General features: G+C 39.9%; 1 protein-coding gene across 1 annotated transcript; it reads left to right on the forward strand.

Moving 5' to 3' along the window:
- The first annotated feature begins 7,153 nt into the window (after positions 1-7,153).
- On the forward strand, positions 7,154-23,292 carry aff3 (AF4/FMR2 family, member 3). Its single transcript, XM_055031448.1, has 18 exons — positions 7,154-7,195; positions 10,401-10,475; positions 12,128-12,161; positions 12,235-12,292; positions 13,882-13,933; positions 14,074-14,108; positions 14,253-14,436; positions 17,263-19,275; positions 19,390-19,514; positions 19,980-20,154; positions 20,237-20,343; positions 20,463-20,526; positions 20,998-21,134; positions 21,215-21,286; positions 21,382-21,475; positions 21,567-21,616; positions 21,730-21,935; positions 22,584-23,292. Exons 2-18 carry the CDS (start codon positions 10,404-10,406, stop codon positions 22,703-22,705), a joined length of 3,600 nt encoding a protein of 1,199 aa, XP_054887423.1. The 5' UTR covers positions 7,154-7,195; positions 10,401-10,403; the 3' UTR covers positions 22,706-23,292.
- Positions 23,293-24,526: the final 1,234 nt, after the last annotated feature.

Below are 24,526 nucleotides of genomic sequence, written 5' to 3' on the forward strand. Positions count from 1 at the left end.
CAATAATGGCAACTTAACCTTATATAACCTTAAACATCAAGGGCAATGTTAAGCACTGGAGATAAAAAAATAAAATAAAAATAAAATGAAATAAAATTGGGGACGCCATTAATCATCCTGGACAACTTCAAGCATTGGAGATAACATTGTCCACTATGTTTAATGTTGTCTCTTTTTCTGTCATCTCAAAACAATCTTCATGTCAAAACTCCACATTCAAAGACAAACTCACAAAATTTTCACATTTTATTAGGTTTTATTTGAACAGATTGTGAGAACACCCCTGTAAAGAAATGAAAATGATCACGTAATTCCCAGGAATGGAAGGAAACAAGGATGGACGGATAAGGGATAAAGGGAAGTAAGTAAGTATAGGATGGATGGATGGATGGATGGATGGAGGGACGGACGGACGGACGGACGGACGGACGGACGGACGGACGGATGGATGGATGGATGGACGGACGGACGGACGGATGCATGAAAGGAAGGAAAGGAACCAGATTGGATGGATGAAGGGAACCAGGCTTGGATGGAGTTCATCTGAATCTGAAATCTGCTGTTCATCAGGACGGTATAGTTAAATCCTCATTTTCTTCTGTCAGCTCTGCCCTGCAGGAGAAGCTCGCTGCGTCTCCTCTCTTCCAGTGTCCATCGACTGCAGTTTATTTCACAATTGTGTGATTTGTGTGTCAGAAAGCGATTCATCTGCCCTCCTAAGATTTGTAAAGTGCTTCTTCTCACATTGGCCACTGATGAGACGCAACATCTCAGACTCAGCAGGTGAGGCCGTTTTCAGGCTGTTTGATCTCATATCTCCCCCACCAATGGCACCTCCGTCTCAGCAAGTCATAGCTTTTTTGGGTTTAAAAAATGTCAAGCTACAGGAAGTCTGAGGTGCAGGATCAGGTATCAAAACTCAGAAATAACAGCATGTGAAGCCAATGTGCAACTGATGGGACAGCACAATTGGTTCACAACTCCTCCTGGTTGAGAATTCAATGTCTCAACCATAAACCTTTAGCTTAATCTGTCTTTACTATCGGTGGTGTAGAAAAATCCCTATTTAAAAACAACAACCCATAGTCTGGTGGGGGGAAAATAAGTCCTGGTGGCCCGCCAGGCTGATAAAACACTGGGAGAAACTGACTTCTGTCAGCGGGAACCCTGTCTATATCACCATGTCTAAACAGGTTTATATTTCAAAGTGATCTTTGGGCAGCTCTTCCTTACTTACTTACTTCCCTTTATCCTGGTTTTCTAATCCGTCCGTCCTGGTTTGATGTTTCAACATAAAGATTGCTTATTATTTAAGTGTCCCATTAATTTATTAAAACTCCTCACTTTCCATTGATCTGTGTCTTTTGATCCGTCTTTAAATGATATGTTTTTTCATAAATTGCTTATTTAAAAACATACAATAAAGTTTTGTAAAATAAATTTTTCTTTATCTTTGATGTTGGTTTTTTTTGCAAATATAAGTCAACAGATCTTAATTAAATGTTCAGCTTGGACTTCTTGTCATTATGATGTTTCTGAATTAAATACATTTTTCTTACTGGTCAGAATCCAGATCCTTGCCAACTTCAACTGTGATCCCTCCAGAAACAGAGACGCTCAGCCTTCAGCGAAACCACCAGTCAGAACCACTTTTCTGTCGAAAAATCTAGTTTCAACCATATTTGTTATCTTTCGAGTCCCTTACTTAACTATGAACCATTTACTTAAAAAAAAAACGTCATAAAATTACAAAATAAAAACATAATTTTCCTCAACTTTTCAATTTTCTCTAATGTGTGTGTGTGTGTGTTTTTTTTAAAATCAACTTAAAATAGCAATGAAGTTGTTGTATATTAAGACAACAGTTCAGCTGTCGGCTGTTATCCTGAATTATGTCACAGCGTCAGTGCAGCACAGTGCTTCCCATACATGGAGGGGGGAAATATTCATAGCAGTCTCTCAGTCCATTGAACAATCAGAATATAAGTATGCAAAAATTTTATTTATTATATTTGTATACCATCATAAGCCACAAATAGTGTTAAAATGTAAATTTTTTGTGTGTAATTAATGTCACATACTTTCTACATAATAAGAAAACAGTAACTATGGTTGGGTTTAATTCTCTTTCAGGCTCAGTCTTCAGTGTAAGACAGTTCAGGACGCCCCCTAGTGGATTTAAATAATCCCTTCAGTTAAAGTAGCAATACAGTTAGGTAACTTAACACTACATCAGATTCCTAAAAACAGTTATTTCCGGAAAAAAAATCTTATGTGCCCCAGGTTGAACTTTGCCACAGGTGTTGTCTAATCGGTCCATGTCAGTCATCGAATGGCTTAGTACCACAATACATAAAAGATCTGCTGTTGTTGTAGCCACCTTCCAGAACTCTCAGGGCTTCTGCTTCTGGTTCCGCTCTGCATCCCCACAACCAGAACCAAACACGGAGTAGCAGCATTTTCTATGCACCACAAATGTTGAACAAACTTTCAGAAAACTGCAAAACAGCCGAAACCCTGAGTTTCTTTAAATCCAGACTGAAAACCCAGCTGTTTAGAGATGCTTTTGAAACATAATCATGAAACATTAATCACCAATCTGATGTGCAATGATGGCCAAATGTAATGCTGTCAACTTTGTGTTCTATGACTTTGTGATTTTGAGTCTTTATGATGTAAAGCTCTTTGAAATGCCTTGTTGCTATAGAAATAAAATTTGATTGTGTATTTTTTATGGGAACAGATTAAATCTCCTGGAATAGGACAATAGCTCAAGAAAAAACAAAACAACAACAACAAAAACCCACTGCAGTTTATTTCACAATTGTGTGATTTGTGTGTCAGAAAGCGATTCATCTGCCCTCCTAAGATCTGTTTCTTGCCTGTGCAGCGAGAAGTGCTTCTTCTCACATTGGCCACTAGATGGCGCACTCGTTGTGCCTCTTGTGTCCACTGACTGCTGACAGGTTGACAAACTCATCCGAGCCACTCTGCAGACATGAGGGCAGCCAGGCGCCTGCAGAGAGTCATTACTACTTGTGGCTCAGGCGAAACTACATCAGCATTTATCATCTTGTGAGATGCATACAGTTGGCCACATTTTTATAGCAATAGGTGTCTGGTAATCAGCGTATAGATTTAAACTATTGTGCTAATTTTAGGGGTATAAGCTCCTTATAACAGATGCTCTGCTAGAAAATGGACCATTGTTGTCTATTTAGGCCAAAATCTGCATTCCTGAGTTACACAGTTCAAACGTAACTCAGACACAATGGAGCTCTCTTCCCTGTTTAACATTTCAGCGTATGGGTACGAAAAAAGAAAAAGAAACTCGAGTGTTGGTAGGAGCGACGACTCCCCAGGCTATAGGTTTGAAGCAGGCGGTGTCGAGGGATGCTGCCGGGCCTGTGAGGTTCTGTCACCATGGGTCTGTAACCAGGGGTGCTACTGTGTGGAGGAGGATGTTGGCTCTGACTGAACTCTCTGTTAGCTGCAGCCATAACCAAATTCAAGGTTTAATCAGTAAGAAATATTAAGGTGTCAGCCAATATTCGTAAATCAAAGCTCTAATGCATCAGTTACCATGAGACTTTGCTTCTCTCTCCCGCTCTCTCTCTCTTGCATCACGTCTGACTCAAGGAGACAGCTCGCATTTTAAGATGACAAATTAAAGCCTGCACAGCTCCGAGCCGCTTCACAGGCCTGACTGCATTTAGCAGAGTAACTGATGGGCCAGACATGAAGCAATGACAAGACGTCTGGAAGAGAGATGATCGCATCTGCATTTTCTGATAAGATAAACCACGTCTTAAGTCTTGAACAATTTTTTAAAAAAAACATTTGTGACAGCATAGGCACTCCTTAATAGATGATTAAAAGAACAATTGTTGCACTGAGAGGTGAAACTGAGTTGGCTTATAAAAACAAAACATATAATTAAAACAAAGTTTTAATGTGAAAGTGTGTTTTTTTTTGTTTGTTTGTTTGTTTAAGTGTGCAAGACACACTTAAAGAGGTCTGTTTAGACCTCTTTAGCCTGACATCCTTAAGTAAAATTCAATGCAAACATCTTTTTTGAAGAAGCCTGCATGTGGGCAGTTTAATCTCAGTATAAATTCAGCTTTAAGGGATTTGAGAGTTTATTAGAGAATCATGGAGACGAAAGGAACGCAGCAGGCAGGCTGGGGGAGAAAGTTTTGGATGAAGTTCAAATCAATCATCCAAAGCTCTGAACATCTCACTCAGCACGAAACAAGTTTGCTGCTTCATGTTGGTTTATCTCATAAAAAATCCTAATGTGTTGAGACAAAATGGGAAAAAGGCTTGTTTTTGCAGGACACTGCAAAAACATACCTTGATACCTTGCTTTAAAATGACACACATATTAATGTGTGTCAGTGTCAGGACAGAAACATAATAGACAGTTTTCTATATACATATTTTGTCATTGACAAAAGGCTGATCAGTAAATCTCCACTTTTTTTTTTTTACAGCTTTCCGTTCCCTCATAACCCTAAAAGACATCATCTCACTAGACCTCAGGGATAAAACTGTGCGTCCAATAAATCATCTTTGTATCTATCATCAGTATGCCTGCCGTGATGCCCTCGCCGTTCACTGACAATTAAGCTCCCGCGATGACTCCAGCCAGCGAGTCGTGATCCCCTCGCGTAATGCCCCGTCATCCGTGACGTTCCCGACCCGCCCACATCCCCCGTATGTGTCCGTCCGTCACATGGAGGGGAAGGAAGGAGCGCCCACGGACACGGAGGGAGAGAGAGAGAGAGAAAGAGAGAGAGAGAGGAACCCGGCGTGCGAAGTCAGGTCACTGACGCGCGTCCTCACTGATATGGACACCGGAGGAGGACACTGAACATCCAGGAACCATGCCTACTGTCCTCGGTGGCAAAGGGAAACTTTCCATTGTCTGCCTTTTGCTCCGATACGCATATTCTCAGGTGAGAGCCCGGAATGAAGCTTTAGAGACAAGTCACATTAAATGCGCTCTGCGTGAACTTCTTAAATGTGGGCTATGCTTCTTCAGTGGTTGGACCTTGGATGGGCGGAACCAGCTTCATCCGCATCCTTGAAATTTGAGTACGTTTAAATTGAGTGAAGGGATGCAGGAAAGATGACTTATTAAACTTTTTTCACCTGTTATACGCGATTAGTTTATAAGGTTGAGCGTTTTCTGCTTTAACAGATGTGTTGTTTTAAATCTGAGATTGTGACGCTGCAGTTAATAAGCATAACTTTAGTAATTGGAAATACTTTAAGAATGCAACAGTTGGTGCTGTCTGTGTTGTTGCAGGTGTTATGATGGGTTGTGGTTTGTTTGGGTCCTGGGGGTATGGAGGTGAACGCACTTGGGTATTGCACCAGAGTTGTAGCCTGCAGCACTTGTGGCAGTGAATGTTTCGTGTGTTAATGAGGCTAAAACCGAAAGAAATGTGAAGAGGGACAACATTTTATTTAATGTGCAGAACCACAGGAAGCTGAAATCCGGACTGTCTGTAATTATGTGTTATAATTAGTGCGTAGGGCCCCCAAAAAATGCTCAAAAATTTGGATAGTTAGATAACATACATAAAGTAAATTGCACAAGCTTCCATAACTCTTAAAGCTTAACCACAGTGTATTTTATTGTAAGTTAAGATGAGAGAGGAACATCGTGCAGAACTGAGTCCAGGGAAAATTATATTTCACTTTCCATTCTTTACAAATTAAAATGTTGAAACCACGGCACCGTTTGTTTTCAGTCTCCGGGTGTTGGTGCTTTACAGGAACACCAAGAAAGGCATTCCCACAGCATGACGTGACCACCGCCATGTTTCACCAATGAGGTTGTGTTTTTGTAGTAGTATTTTTTTTTCTCCACGCAGAATTTTTACATAAGCCATAAGGCTACATTTTTATCATTCGTAGCACTTTTTTCCGCACGTTTTCTGCTAATGACGACTGGTTTACTTTGTGGGGCTCATTCATAAAGCCCAGATTTACGGAGCACGCAACTAATTGTTGGAAAAGTGACACATTCTCACGTTTGAGATGTGGATTTATGTGTTTTTGTGGTCCTGACGGTGCTGTTTGTCCACTAATCTTCTCTAACAAGCCTTCACTGTCTTCACTAAACAGCCTGATTTATGCTGACATTAAACCACAAACAGGTGGACACCATTTACTAACTAGGTCACTTCTGAAAGCAAATGGCTGCACTGGCCAAAGTAAATGAGAATGGCTACAGATGAATGCAACATTCCACTTTGTGTTAGTCGCACAGAATTTAAATAAATAAAAACAGAAATGTGATAGAACATGAAAATGTTCAATAGTTGTGAATAATATATTCTAGTCAAAAACATTGAGCAGTCAAGCTACCTGCTGCATGTCTGACAGTAGACGTTAAATATTAAATAACTATTTGTATCAGGCTTTTTCTAGTTCAAAGACTCCAAAGAACTTTATGAAGACTCAAAAATTTTCTACAAAAATAAAAGGGAAAGCATTATTTGTTGAGTAGCATAAACCTGCGGTAGTAACACAGATTGGCAGTGATTACAGCAACGTGTTTGTGCTGCATGGTTCCTGCGTTTTTCTCTGACCCTCACCTGTGAGTTCAGTTGCTCAGAAAGGGATTTTACCATGTGATGTTGGATGTTGAAACCGAAAGTAGCTTCGCTCAGTGTCGGTATCCGGCTGATCATCCTGCAGCTGTGATTACTAAGATATGAGTCATCGAGGAGGTACAGAGAGGCTCAGAGTTACTGTGTGTGTGCGCGCGCATGGGTGTGTGTGTGTGCGTGAAGCTGTTAGAGTTACAGTAAAGTGTTACAGTGGGTTTTGAATGCCGTAGATAAAAAAGGCGCGAAGGTAAAGGGTTCTTATGACTGTCTGAGTGACAGCTTTTTCAAGATCAGATGGTGAGCAACGATTGATAATAACTGATCAGCTTCTCTAACTTCTGTGTCTGATATACTCTCTGTTTGTTGATCAGCATGTCATGCGTTACTGTGTTCTGCATTTGAAATTTGCATCTAAAGTTACTCTGTGGTTCACAAGGCTACCTGTCATTGTCAGTGTCTGTCTTTAATTTTTTTTTAAGGTAAACTGCTCCTTTAAAAAAAAGTTCTCCATTCTTTGGTTTGTGCAGGGGAAAAGAAGCCAACACAGGTGCTGTGCCAAAGACATTCTCGAGGTAAGGAGCAAATAAATCATGTAGAATACGAACAATTTGTTGTATCATGACAGCAGTTTTGTCTCTAAATGAATCAGGTCTTATTTGAAGTTTATTTTGCGCTTTGCGAGTTCCCTCTCTTGCATTCGTTTTTAATGTCACAAACGTTCAGTCATTTGAAAATTGACTCAACGGACGATCCAGTTGCTTAGAGGAGGAAACCCAAGCAGCAACTTAGCATGATTTTATGCATCAGTTAATCTCCTGAATTTTCCTTTAGCTGAGATCTGAGAAGGTAAAGTTTCTACTCATTCATTTTACAGATGTTGTGATCTTTAATCTTATTGTACATCCGCATAGTGACAAACAATAAATTAATTTTAAGTCAAAATTTAGTTCAATAAAATAAAAAGTGACTATTCTCTGTAGAGGATCAATTTGAATGAGTCTCATTTATTTCTTTTAAACTTATATTAAAACTGCCTTAGGTTTCTTTACACAAATAGAGGTACATCATAATAAAGTAGAATATCATTCAAAATGTTCTCAGTTTACAGTACGTCCAATTGATTCTCCGCTCCTGAAACTGGAGTCATAAATTATATGCTAGATTTATTTTCACTTAAAAAAATGACACCACTACCCACTACGCAACAGTCCTGTTCTTTCTCCTCATGGCCCAGGCAGACTGCATCCCTGGTTTTTAGCTCAAGAGTGGCTTAACTCCACGAGTGCGACATTTGTAGCCCATGTCTTGGGTACGTCTTTCTGTTGTGGCTTGTAAAACTCTGACTCCAGCTTCAGTCCGTGATTTCTGAATCTTCCCCAACTCTCCATTGATATGTATCGTTGTGGCAGGTTTCAGTAACTGCCTGAAGGACAACTTTCAAGCCAGCAGTCTTCCCCTTGATTTGCGCTTTGCGAGTTCCCTCACTTGCATTCGTTTTTAATGTCACAAACGTCATAAAATTTCTGAATTTTATGATAGTTTGGTTTATTGACGTTTCTATTTCCCTCTGCTTGAATGAACTTAAAAGAATAAATGGCAAATACACCACTGTAGATGGGGGGAATGGGGTGGGAAAGAGCAGGAAGATGGCAACACATGATGTTCCACCTGGGATACCTTGTTGTTGTTGGAGGAAGAAAGAGATGAGGGTTGGCGCCGTGTCCTTGGTGACTGAGGAAGGGGAGATAATGAAGTGAAAAGGATGAGCACAGAGAGGAAACACTCCCCCTCAGGGTGCATTGTTATGAGTGGAGAGGGGGAGAGGAGACTGAGAAATTGGCCAGGTTCACCAAATACTGAGGATATTTCAGGCCTCAAATGCCCTCACTTCAAACTCCCCTTGGAGTTGAAGAAATGTTTTGATTGCTTGGGAAAAATCCCCAAACTGAGCCCATTTGTATGCCCTTCTAATTGAATTGAGCAGATTGTTTCATAGGAAAACATGCAATATACTGTAATGGTGAAGTGAGAAACCCAAATGCAAAGAGGAGTAAAGCAGGTGAAAGTACACTTCTTTACAAATTAAATGGTGAAAGTTTAAAACCCTGAGTCACAAAAAAGCACATATAAAAAAAAGCAGTAGAACCACAAGAGTACAGGCTGGCATCACAATGTGAGGCTCTGACAAAGGCATACTACCTGAGGACAGATTTAGGCCGGAGAGGTGATTGCTGATCTAGGAACAAGTCATTGATTAATATAGCAACATCTCCCTCACAGTTTCTTGCTGTAAGATACAGCAAGGAACTGAATTTGAACTGAAGAACTAGGAGAAACTGACTGACAGATCTGGTATACTTTAAACTTGGTAAACAAGGGTTAGAGAAGTGAACAAACCAACCATCATAAGAAATAATTGAGATCTTGACCGAAAAGGTGATAAAGAGACAGAAGCAACAGAGGTTTTCAAAATAAAACAGGAGAATAATTGTAGAAGCTGCAGTGTGGAGCAGAAAATCAATCAATCAGTCAATTGATCGATCAAGTTTATTCGTTTATTTGTGTAGCACATTTCAGCAACAAGGCAGTTCAAGGCGCTGTACATCACGAGAACACAAAAAACTGCTTATAAAGTGCAGAAACAAAAGCAGAAGGAATCTTAAAACTAATGAATGAACTGAACATGGAAAGCAGAACGAAACATTCCCCAATAAAACAAACCAAAACAAAAGACTCAAAAATCCAAAGAAAAATAACTAAAAGGTTTAAAATCTAATTTTTATAAACTGAGTAGCACAAAAATTGTCGCTGATGTTTTGTGTGGTAGCAAATTCCACTATATATATTTATATAGCTATATAAATGTATTTACGCGTGTGTGTGTGTGTGTGTGTGTGTGTGTGCTGCGATTAAATACAAGTAATTCTTCTGATTGAAGCCATAGGTTTGCATTCAAAATGCCTCAACCAATAAGCATTGTTTTCCTTGTTTTGTGACTGAGCTCTGTCACAAAATAAACCACTTTTATGTGGTTATAACGGTTGATACACCTCTTCACAAAAAATACTGTGCACAGATACCAGCTGTGTTTCCTGTCTCAATGCACCGCTGCAGGGGGGATGATTTTTAGAGCGACTTCTCCCTCTCACTCTCCAAAATAGTTCAAATCTGCAGCGTGAATCTTCTTCCTTTATTTTTTTCAAACTGTCTGCAGCTGTAAGCGGCTTGGAAGAGTCTTGAATCTCTAAATGTTGCGCTGGAAGCTGATAATTTCTAACTGAAATGTTTTGCATGATTTTTGCATGGCGGCTCACAGGTTTGGGAGTGAACACTTTTAAAAGTGTTCATGCTATTGTCCTGCAATACCTTCATTCTCCTTGATAAATATAGGCAGATTTTTCCTTCTTTCATGCTGATAAGAAACATCTTTAACCCATTGGTTTGTGATTAGTTTATATTTCCAGAACCCGAGCTACATGAACAGGTGCTCGCAGCATGAGGGGTTTCCTTTTTCTTTTCTTTTCTTTTTTTTTTTTTTGCATTGTCACCACTCCAAGCATGTAATTCACATCTTTCAACCTGAACTCAACCCTAAAGTGAACACTTGTCTCCATCAAGAATCATCAGGGGAGGAGCAGGGACATGAATGAGAGTCAGATGTCAATCTCTGCTGCTGTGCATGTGGAAGGGAGAAGAAAGTTGTCCCTAAGTTCAGTGTGCTTTCCTTTGTTATGATTCCCCAGTCACCTTTAACCTCACTCCTATTTTTGTGAGCAGGACATGACTCAGTCCTGGCCTTCCCAGCAAGCCTTGGGGGGGGACCAGACCCAGCGAATCCTCTACAACCCTAAGGTGTGTGTGTGTGTGTTTCTCTGTTTGTCTAATTAAAAGGGTTTTACGTGTGGCTGTATGAGGTTTGGTTTGTTCAAATATATATTTTTAGACGGGTTATTTTAAGATCATTGTTATAATGAGTTTAGAGGAAACTTGGTTATATTATTACGTCTTGGATCTGTTTGGGTCTTTATCGGCTTCCTGTTTATGAAAGGCTTCAGTCTGGCTGGTTCATGGGATTTATTTGAACACCGACCAATTTCCTCCTTTTAGGGGTGACACTTTCTGTCAGATGGTTGGACTAATAGAAACAATGATCTCAAGCAAACATTTAAACTGTTTTTTGAAAGAAACAGACTAACATCAAACTTCTGGGCAATGCTCAAGAAACTAACCAGTTTAACTCAGGTCTACTATTTCTGATAACATGGATGGTTTCATTTTTTTAGTAATAATTTATGTGTCATTAATTTCACTATGAAATGATTTGTTTTTATAATAATATATATTTGATAATGTATGTTGAAATTATTATTTTATTGATAAAAAGAAGGTTGTTTGCTACTGAGCATAATCATTTTGTGGCTAAACAAACATTATTTTTTACATCAACTTCTAAGTTATGTGAAACTTCTGTTAAAATCATTTGAAGGCTCAGATTCAGTCCAGTACCGATATTGGTCCACGTTCCAGGGGAGAAAGACTCACCTGGTATAAATTACATTTTTAGCTATTGGAGTTACGCTAAAGAGAAATTCATTTAATAAAGAAATGTCGGCTGCACCGATTGCAATTTTCTGGCCGATCCCTGGTTACCGGTCTTAAAAAGCCTGACCTGCCAATTTTGATTTTGGCTGATACGAATATTTTGTCTGAAACGTCACTAAATACAAAAGTCAGTGAGTTGGCAACAGTGGGGTGAATATTGTTGACTGTAAACGTTCAGACCTGACCCGGTGGGCAGGTCTGTCAGTCAAACTTCTCACTGCAGAGCAGAAGAGGACCGAGGCTGATTTTTAAACCTTTGCTGACGAAGATAAGATTAGGGGATAAGATGGGCTTCACATGTAAGTATCAGCCAATCACGGTCCCCCAAAATGAAGGAAATCGGCGCCCAGAAATCAACTGGTTGATAACTCAGTTGGCCAATAAATGTATCTTATATTATACATGTATATAATGTAAACAGCACTGCCAGAGATGCAATAAGCAGGTGTGTGAATGATCTAATGATCGGATTGCTGATTGCAGCCAGTCCACATTGTTAGCAGAACTAGAGGGCCCCAAAACCAAATTCCGCTTAGGGCCCCATGGAGGCTTGGGCCGGCCCTGCCTCTGACTTCAGCTTTACAGAATAGAAAGCCGTTTGACTCTTCGAGGTACCAAACAGGATGCACGTTTGGAGTGTAGGGAAGTGGCCAACTAACTACAGATGTGAAATAAACAATTTACTCGAGTCCTCCATATTTAGTAACTCTGTGTTAACAAATGAGCAAGTCTTCCAGTTTGAAAACAAAATTTAAATCCCACAAGCCCGCACCTCGAGGGTGTTCTGGGACGTTCTCAGAGTATATCTGCAGATAAGCAGAGGTTCTATTCTACTAATAAAGGGTTGGGTTGTTTTTGAGACGAATATTATATTTTTATTTTTCCTGTCTTTTTTTCCCCAGGATGCAAGGCATCCGGCCTCCCAACAAAGGCAAAGTATGAACTTACCAACTGACAAATTTGCGTCTTTGTGTGATTCTCTGTTAATGCTTTCTCTCTTTGTTGTCAGGCCGTGGGGACACTCAACAGCGAATGGCTCGTCATCCTTACGTGGCACCTCACAAATCGTAAGTCGGGCTTGAAGAAACGTGATCCGGCTCGGGTCACGTCCCGTAAACCGCTACTGTGGCACATGCAGGAATGGCCTCTCATTTGATTTGTTTGTCTGTGTAACCTCTTTAAAATGAATTTACGATCTTTATCATTCAAACAGCTACCAGGCAAATTGATCAAGAGGGAAGAACACATGTGAAATCGGATACATTACGTTAAGCAGGCAAACCGTGTTTCAGGCTGCAGTTTGGGTCAAGGGTCACTTTACATTCCTCAAAGTTGTCAGTGAAGACCGATGTGCTCCTGTTTGTTAACTTTTTACATCCTGCTTTTAATCTGAAACACATGTTCAAGGGGTGGGAGCCAACTGCATGCCTCACATTATTTTACAAGCTTTGTTATGAAACTGATTCCCCCCCAAGCTGCCAGATTTTGACATTATTTGCTTATTTAAGCCTTATTTATGTACAAGAGATCATTACGAGATGCTCTGCTCTGTCTGCTCTTAGTCTTTAATGAATTATAAATAGCAACTTCCACATTTATTGTCATGCCATTCCCAAAGGGGAAATCTATTTGTTATGCCATATAAAAATCAATGACAAATCTATTGTTTGTAATTGAAATTTAAAAATTTCTTCTTGAGCGTTATTTTCTATGCACTTTGAAAAAGTATGGAGCTTATATTTAGCTGTTTGTATTTAGGGATTACTTTGAGAAAAAAAAAATTTGTACAATATATAAATTTTTATATTTTATACATGTACAAAATAGATTTATTTTATTGATCGTGATCTTCTTTTCTTTCTTCCTTATTTAAACCTGCCAATATTTATGAAATATCAGTCATAAAGTCATTGTATTTTACATTCATTAAAATGATTGTAAATTCATTTTACTATATTACAACCCATGAACTTTGTTTCTGGGATTTCTTCTTCTCAACCAGTCTAAATAATAATGGAAATGTTTGATTTCAGAAGAGACCAACAAAGTGACTTTGGTGGCATGAAACACATGACCACCGTATGAAGAAGCCGCTCACCCCCCATTTTGGGATAATCTGTGATGCTGTGAATCTGTTTGTCTTCCAAAGGCAGAATAATGAATCCATTTAATAATGGAAACATTATTATTATGGCACCAGGGACTCTTTAAATTAACAGGGAATTTGTTAAGAAAAGTGATGATTTCTGCCAGAAAACTATGAATGAGTCATCCGTTGGTATTTCAGCAGGATAATGATGCAAAGAATATGGCCAAATAAACACAGAAAAGGTTCGTCGCAAGATCCACATTCTTTCCTTCTTATATTAGACCTCAGATTTTTCACCTCATGGCTGATAAGAAAACATAAGAGAACGTGCAGGATCTGATCCTGAGATCATGCAAAGATGTACCGTCTATATCAGGAGTGACAATAAGGGCAACATCAGTTAGGCTGTTTCATATAAGTAAAATCATCCCAGTTTATGTCCCTTTGGCTTTTATTACATGTTTTCTTATTTTTTTCATTAGAAACATTTTCTTACATGAGTTCACTGCAGTATTTTATGCAGCTTTAAAAGCCAAACAGCTCAGGTATCTGAATGTACATTCGCAGAATGCTTGCTGATGACCTGAAGATAAGTAGTGATGAAGATGACACTCAGCGGGTAGGTCAATCTCCGCCTTTTCAGTCTTCAAATAAATGTTTTTAACCCTGATAGTTGCCATTCTTCTGCTAGGTTGTTTTTTTGTGGGGGTTTTTATGCTGCTGCAGTGGATGATCAATTTCTGTTTTTGTGTCCCAAAGGCCATTCATGAGTCAGCTTCCTGGGACAGACACAGGTACTCCCACTGATTTCTCTTTCAATGATCTCTATTGGTATTTTGGTTTTAAGAATCAGTTTTACTGCATGTGTAACATCGCTCCACTTGGCTCGGTGCCTCCGTTGAGCCGTCTCTGATGTTTGTACCCGGTTTGACTGACAGCCTGTCGGCGCAGCGAGCGCACACACATGGCAGGAGGGTGAGACATTCCAGCTCAGGCTCCTCGGACTCAGACTCCTCTGCAGAGTCGGGCAGCAGCAGCCTCCGTTCCCGCAGCCCGAGTCCAGAACTTCACCCGGCTCCTCCGTCGCCTCCAAGCGCGCGGCCACTGTGCAACAACAAGGAGGTAAGAAATACAGCTCCCACCCAGTTTGATTCAGCTCATTTATTTAATAGTTCATGTAGATCTCCTCTTGAGTTTCTGTGCCTCAAAATGAAGTCTCCATGGATGAGGTGAGGTGAGGGGTGGAGGGAGGGCTCGAAGCGGTCCACAGCAGGTGTGGGGAGTGAGCGATGAGGCATGCCTGTAACTGGGGGATTGAGGGGCAACTTTGGAAATTAGCCCCTCACTGTCGTGTCAATGGTGAGTCTTGGAGGAAAGCCATAGGGGATGAAAGTCATCAAGAACCCAGTTTATGCTGACATGTTAAACAAAGTGCATGGTATTGCAGATATGTTTTATGGACCTAAGAGATTATGTGCAGAGCGTTTGGAGGTGCAGGGCATTGTGGTGGTTGACATGTGTGCTATGTATGCAGTGAAGGGGCAAACCTGCTTCTCTGTTATGAATGGAGGGCCCTGTGTGACATTGCAGACTGTATTACTGAACATGCTACTCTGGGCCCCTACAGAGTGTGAGGGAGGGTGTTTGTTGGGGTGAGGTGGGGTGGAGGGGGTTGCACCATGTGGTTTTCATTTAGATGGAGTGTTTGAGTGTCTCCTTCAGAAAAAAAAAAAATAGGGGCAGCAGTTATGGAAGCAGCAAACCCAGAGTTTCAGGTAGCAAGAAAAAAAAAAGGGGAGGGAGGGCAGTCGAGACGGTACAAGAGATGCAGTGTCTTCTCTGAAAAGAGAGCGAGGTATGAGGGGAGGAGGTGGAGGTGGAGGGTGTGGGGGTTACTGTTTGACTTAAGGAGTAGAGGTTTAATTTAGCTCTTCTGGTTAGACCGAAAAAGTGAACGCGTAAAAGAAAAAGAAGCTTGCTCTCAGGCTGTGAGTACTCTTTGGTGTCTTTAATTAGAGTAAAAACTTTTGTTTACCTCCGAGGTTTTATGCTTTTCAAAACAGTTTTACACGTAAGATTAAGGAATTTACTGACAGGACTAAACAGGAGTGCAGTTATTCTGTAAGCACAGAGTGAGTGCACTGCATCTGTGAGTGCATGTAATATACAGGCTACTGATAAAAAGCACATTTTCTGTTTTATGTTTTTTAAACAAACATTATATTTGGGATTTATAAATTATAGTTCAAGACATTTTTTTTTAAATTCCGGAAAAGATTAAATTGCTATTCGCTACATTTTCTTTCTTGAGATATTTTTTTTCAACGTTTTTCAAAATTGTGTGACAGTCACATTGGTTTTTTACAAATATTATTTCAGTATATTGCAATAAATATCACTGAAGGGCATAAAAAAAACAAAGAATTTAAATGCACATTTACATATCTGTGGCACTAAGATGTAATTTGAAGTACTGACTGTGTGAAGTTTGATACTACCTTAAATATTTTGTTTTTTCCACGTATAGAATGTGTTAATTTGTCAACGAAATTTATTAAGTGTGTATGTAATAGACATCAAAAGAAAATATAGGAACATGTTGCTACATGTGGTTGTACAAGCCATTGAAGACCCTGCTTTGGTACTTTGGATATTTTTCCTCCAATTCTGTTAATAAATCAATCAATTTCTAACATCTAATTTTATGTTAGATTAAATGGTTTTCCAGGCACCTTATGCCATTTCATACCCCAGTCAAGTAAAAATTTTGCATTTAGTTGTGAAAATGCTTTATATGAAATAAATTAAAAGAAATTTTACTTTATTCACATCATGGGTATATCTGATGCCTTAAAATTGGCTTCTGTGTCTTTAAGAATCTCTTAAGCTTTCTGACACGCCCCCTTTGGGACGTCATCACAACAATGCTTCTCAGTGATGCCGCTTACAACTGTTCTTAGGAGCGTTGGACTGACAAGTAGTTTGTTTTGATAAGCTCATCAGACACGCAGTTCCACCCAGTGGATTGCTGCTGCCGCTAGTCTGAGGGAGCTGGGTGGGAGAGGGATGCTTTGTGTGGCAGGAGCTCAACTGGGAATTTTAGATGAAAGATGGAGTTTTGTGTAAATAGTCAGCACATTGTATGAGCATGCATATAGGCAGTAGGAACCCCTGAAGGACTGCCATGGTAGATTGAAAAATTTCTCAAACATGCATAAATGGTTCAAAGCAATTGTTTTTGATGAGGGAATAACCTTATGGCATAATACGAAGCTCAAAAAAGTTGATTCTGTGTAAAAAACCATTTCTAAAATTAAAACAGCTCTGTCAGCAGATTGCAGTAAAGTCAACATTAACTAAATCAAAATTCTAAAGATTCCAAGCTTTGCTAAACACAGCTAGGCTAACGATATCACCAAAACAGCACTGTATTGTTTTGCCAATTATTACCCTTTACTCTTATGATTCCCTTTCATGTTTGAAGCACAAAGTGAATCTGATGGAACCCTAAAAACAAGTTCACTGCTATTGTGGTTTCAAGCAGACAAAGTCAGAAGGTCCATGTGTAAAATATGGCTCTTTGTTGTTGTACAGATACCCAGTGCAAAGCGCCACCAAAGGATATTTTTTAAATATCCACTTTGAAAATATTTTTTTTCTTTTTTTTGTTTGTTTTGTTAGTTTTAAATATAATTTAATATCAGTTTTTGTCACCAAAATCTTAACTTTGATCTGCAAAGGTTGTTGAAAATCTATATCTTGCAAAATATCTAGGTTTGTATGGATTTGGCCCGAGTTTTGAATGTGTTTCCTTTTAGCAAGAAATGTCCAAACCAAGACCGTTGGTCCTTGATCCAACATTACTTTGTGCACCAACCTCATTGTTGTCAAAGATTTGTATAAAACAATCATGTGTCCTTTTGTCTCTCTCTTTTTTGTTTTCTTAAGATTGATCATCGTTCCACTACCCAGTGGCAGTTAGATAAATGGCTGAAAAGATCAAAGAAAAAATCTGCCAGGTCTGACCAAGATTTGCCTCAGGCTATTGGAGAACCCGAGGCCTCTCCCTTAAGTCAGAGAGCCCCCTCACCAGCCAGGTCATGGGACAGCAACCAGGAGTATAGCCCAAGCCAAACTCCCATTCCAAGTCCACAGTTCAGTTACAGTAACGATAACAGCCCAGTTCCCAGCCCTGGTTACAGCTACTGCCCAAGTCCCAGCCCATTCCCCAGCACCTGTCCAAGTCCTACACCTAGTCCACGACATAGCCCACCTCCTAGTCCAGTTCTAAGTGTTTGCCCCAGTCCTTGTGGAACCCCCAGGACCAGTCGAAGCCCAAGCCCGATACCTAAACATCTCCCAAGAAGTCCTAGTCCCACCTTACCCACTCCATCAAGGGGTTTACACTACCATGGGGGTCAGAACCAGAACCAGTCACATTCAATTCTAACATCTACCCCCCACAGGACTAAAGTAAGACCATGGATTGCACCATTTCTTGGCACCAGTTTAAAGAGTAAGCCCCCAAGTAACATTCATCTTCAACCTTCTTATCAGCTCAAGCCTAAGAATCATCAAGCACAAGATCAAAGTCAAAGCAAGTCAAAAGATTTTGCAGGCTCAAATTCCCAAATAAATCCCAATCAAAAATCTACACACAAGCCTACTTCATATCCAAGAACTAAACAGCTTTCCAACACCCCCAAAACTAAAAATCCAACACATTTTGATCAAATTCAAGGCAACCAATCCAAACCCAAGCCACGGCCACCATTTCAACAACCTTCACAAAGCCCCAAAAGAACAAAGCACGTAGTGCCCACTGGCTGTGAAACCAACACAACTCCCAGTACTCATTCCACATCTGCCAGTAAAGCTACTAGGAATTCTGTTACTGGGTCAACCTCTGGACCCTTCTCTAACCTTATACACTGGACAAAGCTGTGGGAGGCTTCAAACTCAAACCCCACGCATCCAAATCATGCCAAAACTCCACAAAGGAAACCTCAGTCTAAGGAACAGGAAGTAGTTCAGAGAAAACCTCATCTGACCCAAGCAGAGAGGAGAATACATGAAAACAAGGAGGATAGACATCATCATGAACAACAACTAGGGAAGCTAGAACGGAAGGAAGACAGAAGGCTGGCGGAGGAGCAGTTACTAAGACGTCCCTGGATCCAAAGTTCACCAGAAGAAGAGGAGGAAGAGGAAGAAAGAGCAACAGAACAGCAAGGTGGGAGAAAGAACACAGGAAGAGGAGAAAATAGGAGGAAGGGGGAGCAGGCAAAGGAAGAATGGAAAGCGGTCAGACAGGTGTCTTCTAATGACAAACAACACCGCCTTCGAGAGACTTTAGACTGTCAAGGCAGGACAAAAAAGGGTAGAAGATGTGAGGAGAAGAGAGAAGTGATCAGAGACCAATCACCCCTATTATCCACACACTCCCCACCTCCCCAGAGACCATCCTTCAACTCCTGCTCCTCCTCATCGTCATCATCTTCTACAACTCCCTCCAACTCAGACGCTGAATCTGAATGCCTTGGCTCTATAACCAAGGTTTCTGCTGAGTCCTCTTCTCACAGGAGAGTCACCAAGACAGGGAACCAAGCTGCAAGCAGACCTGACACTACCAGACCTAAAACAGTACACCCCAGACGACCCAGCTCAGAGAATACATGTGAAAGGAGGCAACAAAGTGAGGCAAAGCAAAGGCTCTACACACTAGTCCCATTTGGACGAGGGGAAAAAACTCCTTCCACCGCCCAACGGGGGCTAAGGAATCTGGTGGTGCAGATAGACCTCTGTCTTCTCAAGAGAGTCCCGGACAGTCCCACAGATTCCACTGGTAAAAAACTATCCCTGTCCAAATCATCTTCATTGATGAAGGAAAAATCTAAAGAGGCTATGAAACACGTTTATGACCCCGAGACTTCCATTACAGAAGGCAAAAGGAAACGCAAGGTAGAAAACAGATGTTTTGCTTTTATCTTGAGACAATAAACCGAGAGTACTTTCTACACATTAATATGACAGAAATATTTTATGTCTTCTTGTTCTTCGTTGTTTTGTCACCAGCCAGAGAATGGCATAGCTCAAAGAGAAGCCAAGAGGAGTCTTCTTTATCTAAACGAGGCACCAGGGCAGAAAGAACCTTCATCAGTACCGACTGAGAACGTCATTACTGAGACAGTGCACAATGGGTAATAACACCTTACGCCATTAAAAGCACTTCCAGGCATTTCTAGTTTACGTTACATGCTGTGGAACCATCTATATTCCAACTGGCTTTTGGAGGCATGGCAGTAGAGAGTCATTTCCATCCATCACAATCATTAATGTGGGGAGTCCATTGAACTCTGCTTTAAGTGGAACCAGGTTCCTTAGTCAGATGAGTGTAAAACTGAGTTTTCTAAACATCCCAGGTGGATTTGAATATGTGGAAAGCACCCTACACTGTGTTTTAAGGAAAGCAAAGGCAGTGACGGTTTTTGGAAATGGCCATCTGGGAAGTTGCCCCAGGTGATATTAGGAAAGGAAGAAGTACACAGAACAAATACAAATATCAAACTTATCTGCCAGTTGCACCTTGAATAAGTTTTCTACTGCTTTTTTTGCCGTGTATAATTTTGAGTTTCAAAGGAATCTGTGGATATGTTTCCTTGAAGATACCTGGAGGAGTTCTTGGACAGCAAGAGGCCAGTGTCTCCTTTGTCTCCCTTGTCTCCACTGCCCCAGAGCCCTGAGCCCACCAGGCCTGCCTCCAAAGCAAAGACAACTACCGAACAGCAGCAGTCCCGCGCACAAAAGAGCAAAGACAAGAGCAGAGAGGCAGACGTAAAGGTGACATCTTGGCACATAAGCTTTTGTTTAGACAACTCTTGTCCTTGCAACATTAGGACTTATTTAGCCATTTTCTGTGCAGCCTAAGACTGAGGTGGAGTGTATAAAAGTATCAAGGCAGCATCAGCCACCACCCGAGTCCACCTGGGGACCAGCTGGTCACAGAGGGTCCGTACCAAGCCAAGAAATGTGAGCCTTCAAATCAGCCTCCACACTGCTTTCACTTTACATATAAAACTGAGATAGTTCAACTTACTGGTGACACAACACCATCAGGTTTTAATTATGTATGCTCAATTTTCTTATAGTTCTCACCATGCTGAATACTACTTACATGAAGCCAAACGGATGAAGCACCGTGCTGATGCAATGGTGAGTTTTTCAAATTTGGTGCAATATCAAATTTTGTTTGCGATATTGTGCAATAATTTTAAATAAATACTTAAAATATATATATTTATACTTTTTACTAGAAAAGTATGCAAGAGTTTAAAGGTTGTTTCAATCAGGCATTCAAAGCAGCAATGCTTGTAAATTAGAGTAACAAAAAGGATCACCATAACAATCATTGTGGCATTTCGAACTGTTATTTGAAATGTCTGTTTCTTTTTTGTTGGGAAAACTTCTACCTTTGGATTATTTAAGTGTAGATCCATTAAAGTCAGATCCTGATAATCTATGTCTTATTTTAAACAAAACATGCAAATACAGAAATAACACTGAATTTGCAATGTTTTTAAAAGATGCTTTCACAATTTATGTTCTGAACAGGACAAGTAAATGCTTCTTGAACATGGCTGATTGTTGTTTTCTTCATTTGCTTTTGTTACTTGCCTTTTTCAGGTGGACAAGCTCGGAAAAGCTGTTAACTATGTTGATGCGGCTCTGTCCTTCATGGAATGTGGGAAGGCGATGGAGGAGGGGCCACTCGAGGCAAAGTCTCCTTTCACCATGTATTCTGAGACAGTGGAGCTGATCCGGTAAATTACATCTACTGAACGTTGCCAAAACAAATGTGATTTCAAGGTAAAAAACTTGACTGTTCCCTGAATGTTTTAAGGTACGCAATGAGGCTCAAAGGTCACTCTGGCCCTGGAGCGAGACAGGAAGACAAACAGCTGGCAGTGCTGTGGTGCGTTTGTCATCCTCTCTGTTTACGCCACATCTGTCACTGCGATAAAGAATGAGCATTTTGAGAATGACTTTGCGGTCTGTCTGTATTTACAGTTTCAGATGCCTTGCCCTCCTTTACTGGCAGATGTTTCGCTTAAAAAAAGATCATGCACTAAAGTACTCCAAAGTGCTACTTGACTATTTCAAGGTATATCTAATAACACAAATATCACTGCTTGGTAGAACAGTAAAATGTTGATACGTGTGGCTTCATGCATTTTGTTTTGGTCTTGTTATAGAGTTCTCCCAAAGTGCCTACAACGCCACCCGGCTGGATGGACTCTGAGAAGTGAGTGGATAATAACTAGGCTTCCATGTTTAATCGTCTTGGCTTCTTCTGTTTTGGTCTTTGAAATTATACTGATTGGCATCGGTCTGCTGCGCATGTGTTTTCACTGTCAGGGCTACAGCAGGACTCCCGTCCTCACTGTCACCCACCGCAAAACACCACAGACGGGGTTCAAATGGGGGCAGCAGCTCTGCATCGCTCATAAGCATACCCCAGCGCATCCACCAGATGGCAGCAAACCACCTGAACATCACCAACAGTGTCCTGTACAGCTATGAGTACTGGGAGGTGGCAGACAACCTCGCAAAGGAGAATAAAGGTAACTTATTATATTATCATGCTTTTTGCAAATGGTGCTTTGCAAAAAAAAAAAATACAACAAAAGAATATAATAATTTATACCTCTAACTTTTTCCCATTTTGGTACATTGAAACCTTTAACTTCAATTTCCTGTGGGAGAATTTCATGTGATAAACCATCACAAATTAATGCAGAGTTATGAATTGGCAGAAAAAAAAGATACATAGCTTTTTATTTTTCTTCACCCACCTATACTCTGATAGACTTAAATAGTAATAATGCAATACAATCATTTGGTGTCAGACATAAGACAAATCTGGCCCTTGTGGAAGAAGAATGTCGACGTTAAAGGGTCGAGATTGTTCTAACAATTTATATAGATAAATACAGGGCATATCATGTTTTATACTCCACATCCATCTCAAAAGTCATAATTGCAGTCTCTATGAGCAAAGCTAATAGAGATATTGAATAACATGAATGACACTCTCAAGTATTAATTTGTTAAAAAGGCTTTTAAAATCATGCACCCTGTTTCTGTTTAGCAATCATGTGTTACTTTCCGTCACAGAGGATACCAAATAAAATGCCCTGACAGAACTATGAATATATATATTATTATACTTAATTATTTATAAACATTTAATTTTGTCTTTATCATTACAGAATTCTTCAATTACTTGAATACTTTATCTGGGCCATTGACTCTTCACAGTAGCGTTGCGCACGCTGTTCAATACACCAGGCAGGCTCTTCAGTGGATACGCATTAGTGCCAAACTGAACTGATTCCAACAGAGAGGATTTCTCCTAAAGCTGCTCCTCAAGCTTAATTTTGCTGTGAGAAAAAGACTCTGCAGATCTCCAAACAGCTGTGAGGAAAGCACTGATAACCAATGTGGTGTGTCCAAATGGACTTAAATGAAATCTCACTAAGCCACAAACCGCTTTTGTTGAACGTTGGGATGTAAACACCAGCATTATGTGTGCAAAGCCTTATAAAGGACCAGTTTTGCAGCATTCTTCCTTGTTGTTGGATTAATCTGAAGAGTTTTCTGTTTTGCAGCTAATTAAGATCTCTTTTTTTTTCTTTTTTTTTTTGCCAAATGAAACCTGAACCTCAAAAGACAGTGAAACTTATCTGTGTTTTAGACTTTGTAATAACAAAGTCAGCAAAGATTGTCTCTGGATGCACAAGAGAAAATAAAAATAAAAAATAAAAAAATAAAACACTGATCAATTATGTATCACTCTCAATGAGGGGAAATTCTTTAAGAAATGTTTCCTTTAAAGTTTCTTATACTCTGTTTTTTACTGTGCAATATTTGATGGACCATCTTATTTGTAAGAAAAAAATAAACTGAGAATGGATAATATATTTTGTTGTTGTGAATCTTATGAGAGATTTAGTCTAACAGTCCTGGTCTGGATTTCTTCTAATTTGCCTGAATGCATTAAAGACTTTGGAGTATTGAACTGTTTTTTTTTTTTTTTTTATCCACATGGTCAAAATTAGTGATACAGGCTCAAATAGGCACACATTCTTTCAAACAGTCTTCTTGTCATTGTGGATCATTGTCTTGTTTTTTATCTACCATGAAAAGTGGTCAGTTAACCAACTGGATCTATTCTTGGTCGGTGTTTGTTGATTATTACAAACAGTTAATCAAGGTGGTACATATTGCTTAGGGGAGTTTTCAAAAAATATTAATTTGGGGAGCATGCATACATTGTCAAAAAAAGCATGTTTGATTCTTTGATTGCTGGTACAAATAACATCACGGTCAATATAATTTAGCTCGTGGACAAGAATGTTAGAAAAAAACAACAATATCAAGGTAAAAATATCGTCTTACAAAAGAATGTCAGTTAATTGAAATATAAAAGGTGAAATCAATTGCTGCATTGAAATTCAACCCTTTCAGGAAAATATTTGATATACGCACATGCTACAGTGCCAATTTTCTGACTGATATTAGTGTGTTAAAGTTTTTGTTGTTGTTTTTTTTGTTTCTTATTTCAAATTAAATCTAAAATACCTTGTCACATTGATTGTCAGTTATTTTCAAAAGTACTCAAATGATGCAACATCTACAGCAGGTGAATACTTCTGCAGGCATCGCTAAATCACAAAACAAATGTTTAAGACTAACAAAGCATGTTTGGCCTCACAAGGGTTCTGCTGAGGTCAGTCAAAGGATGTGATGTCAACAGGTTTCCTGCTACAGTCTGTGTAAAAGCGCACGCAGTCACTGACTGTGTCACAACCAGACATGTGACTCAGTCCAGTTGCTCAGAGCTGGGATGAGAAACCTCTACATGTACCAACATGTCACAGGAACCGAAGCGCTCAGCATCAGATGTCTGGTGCCATAGCAACAGAGATCATCCAATGAGAAGAGTCTTTGGGATGGCATCAAAGAGCATCGTGACTTTTCTTTAGAACGCGAGGTCTAATTTACATAAATTCAGCGTTGAGCTTTATCCTGAATGTGATCTGATAACTAAAGGATGACGCTGTAGTTTAACGGGCTGGTTTTAAACCAGGTTATATTTTCATCGTAGTTCCTGTTGTCAGTCCCTCCGAGACAGCCAGGAGTCCACGTGTCC

The sequence above is a fragment of the Poeciliopsis prolifica genome, unplaced genomic scaffold, assembly GCF_027474105.1.
Source record: "Poeciliopsis prolifica strain line A6 unplaced genomic scaffold, Auburn_PproV2 SCAFFOLD007, whole genome shotgun sequence".
In the NCBI taxonomy this organism is placed as follows: domain Eukaryota; kingdom Metazoa; phylum Chordata; class Actinopteri; order Cyprinodontiformes; family Poeciliidae; genus Poeciliopsis; species Poeciliopsis prolifica.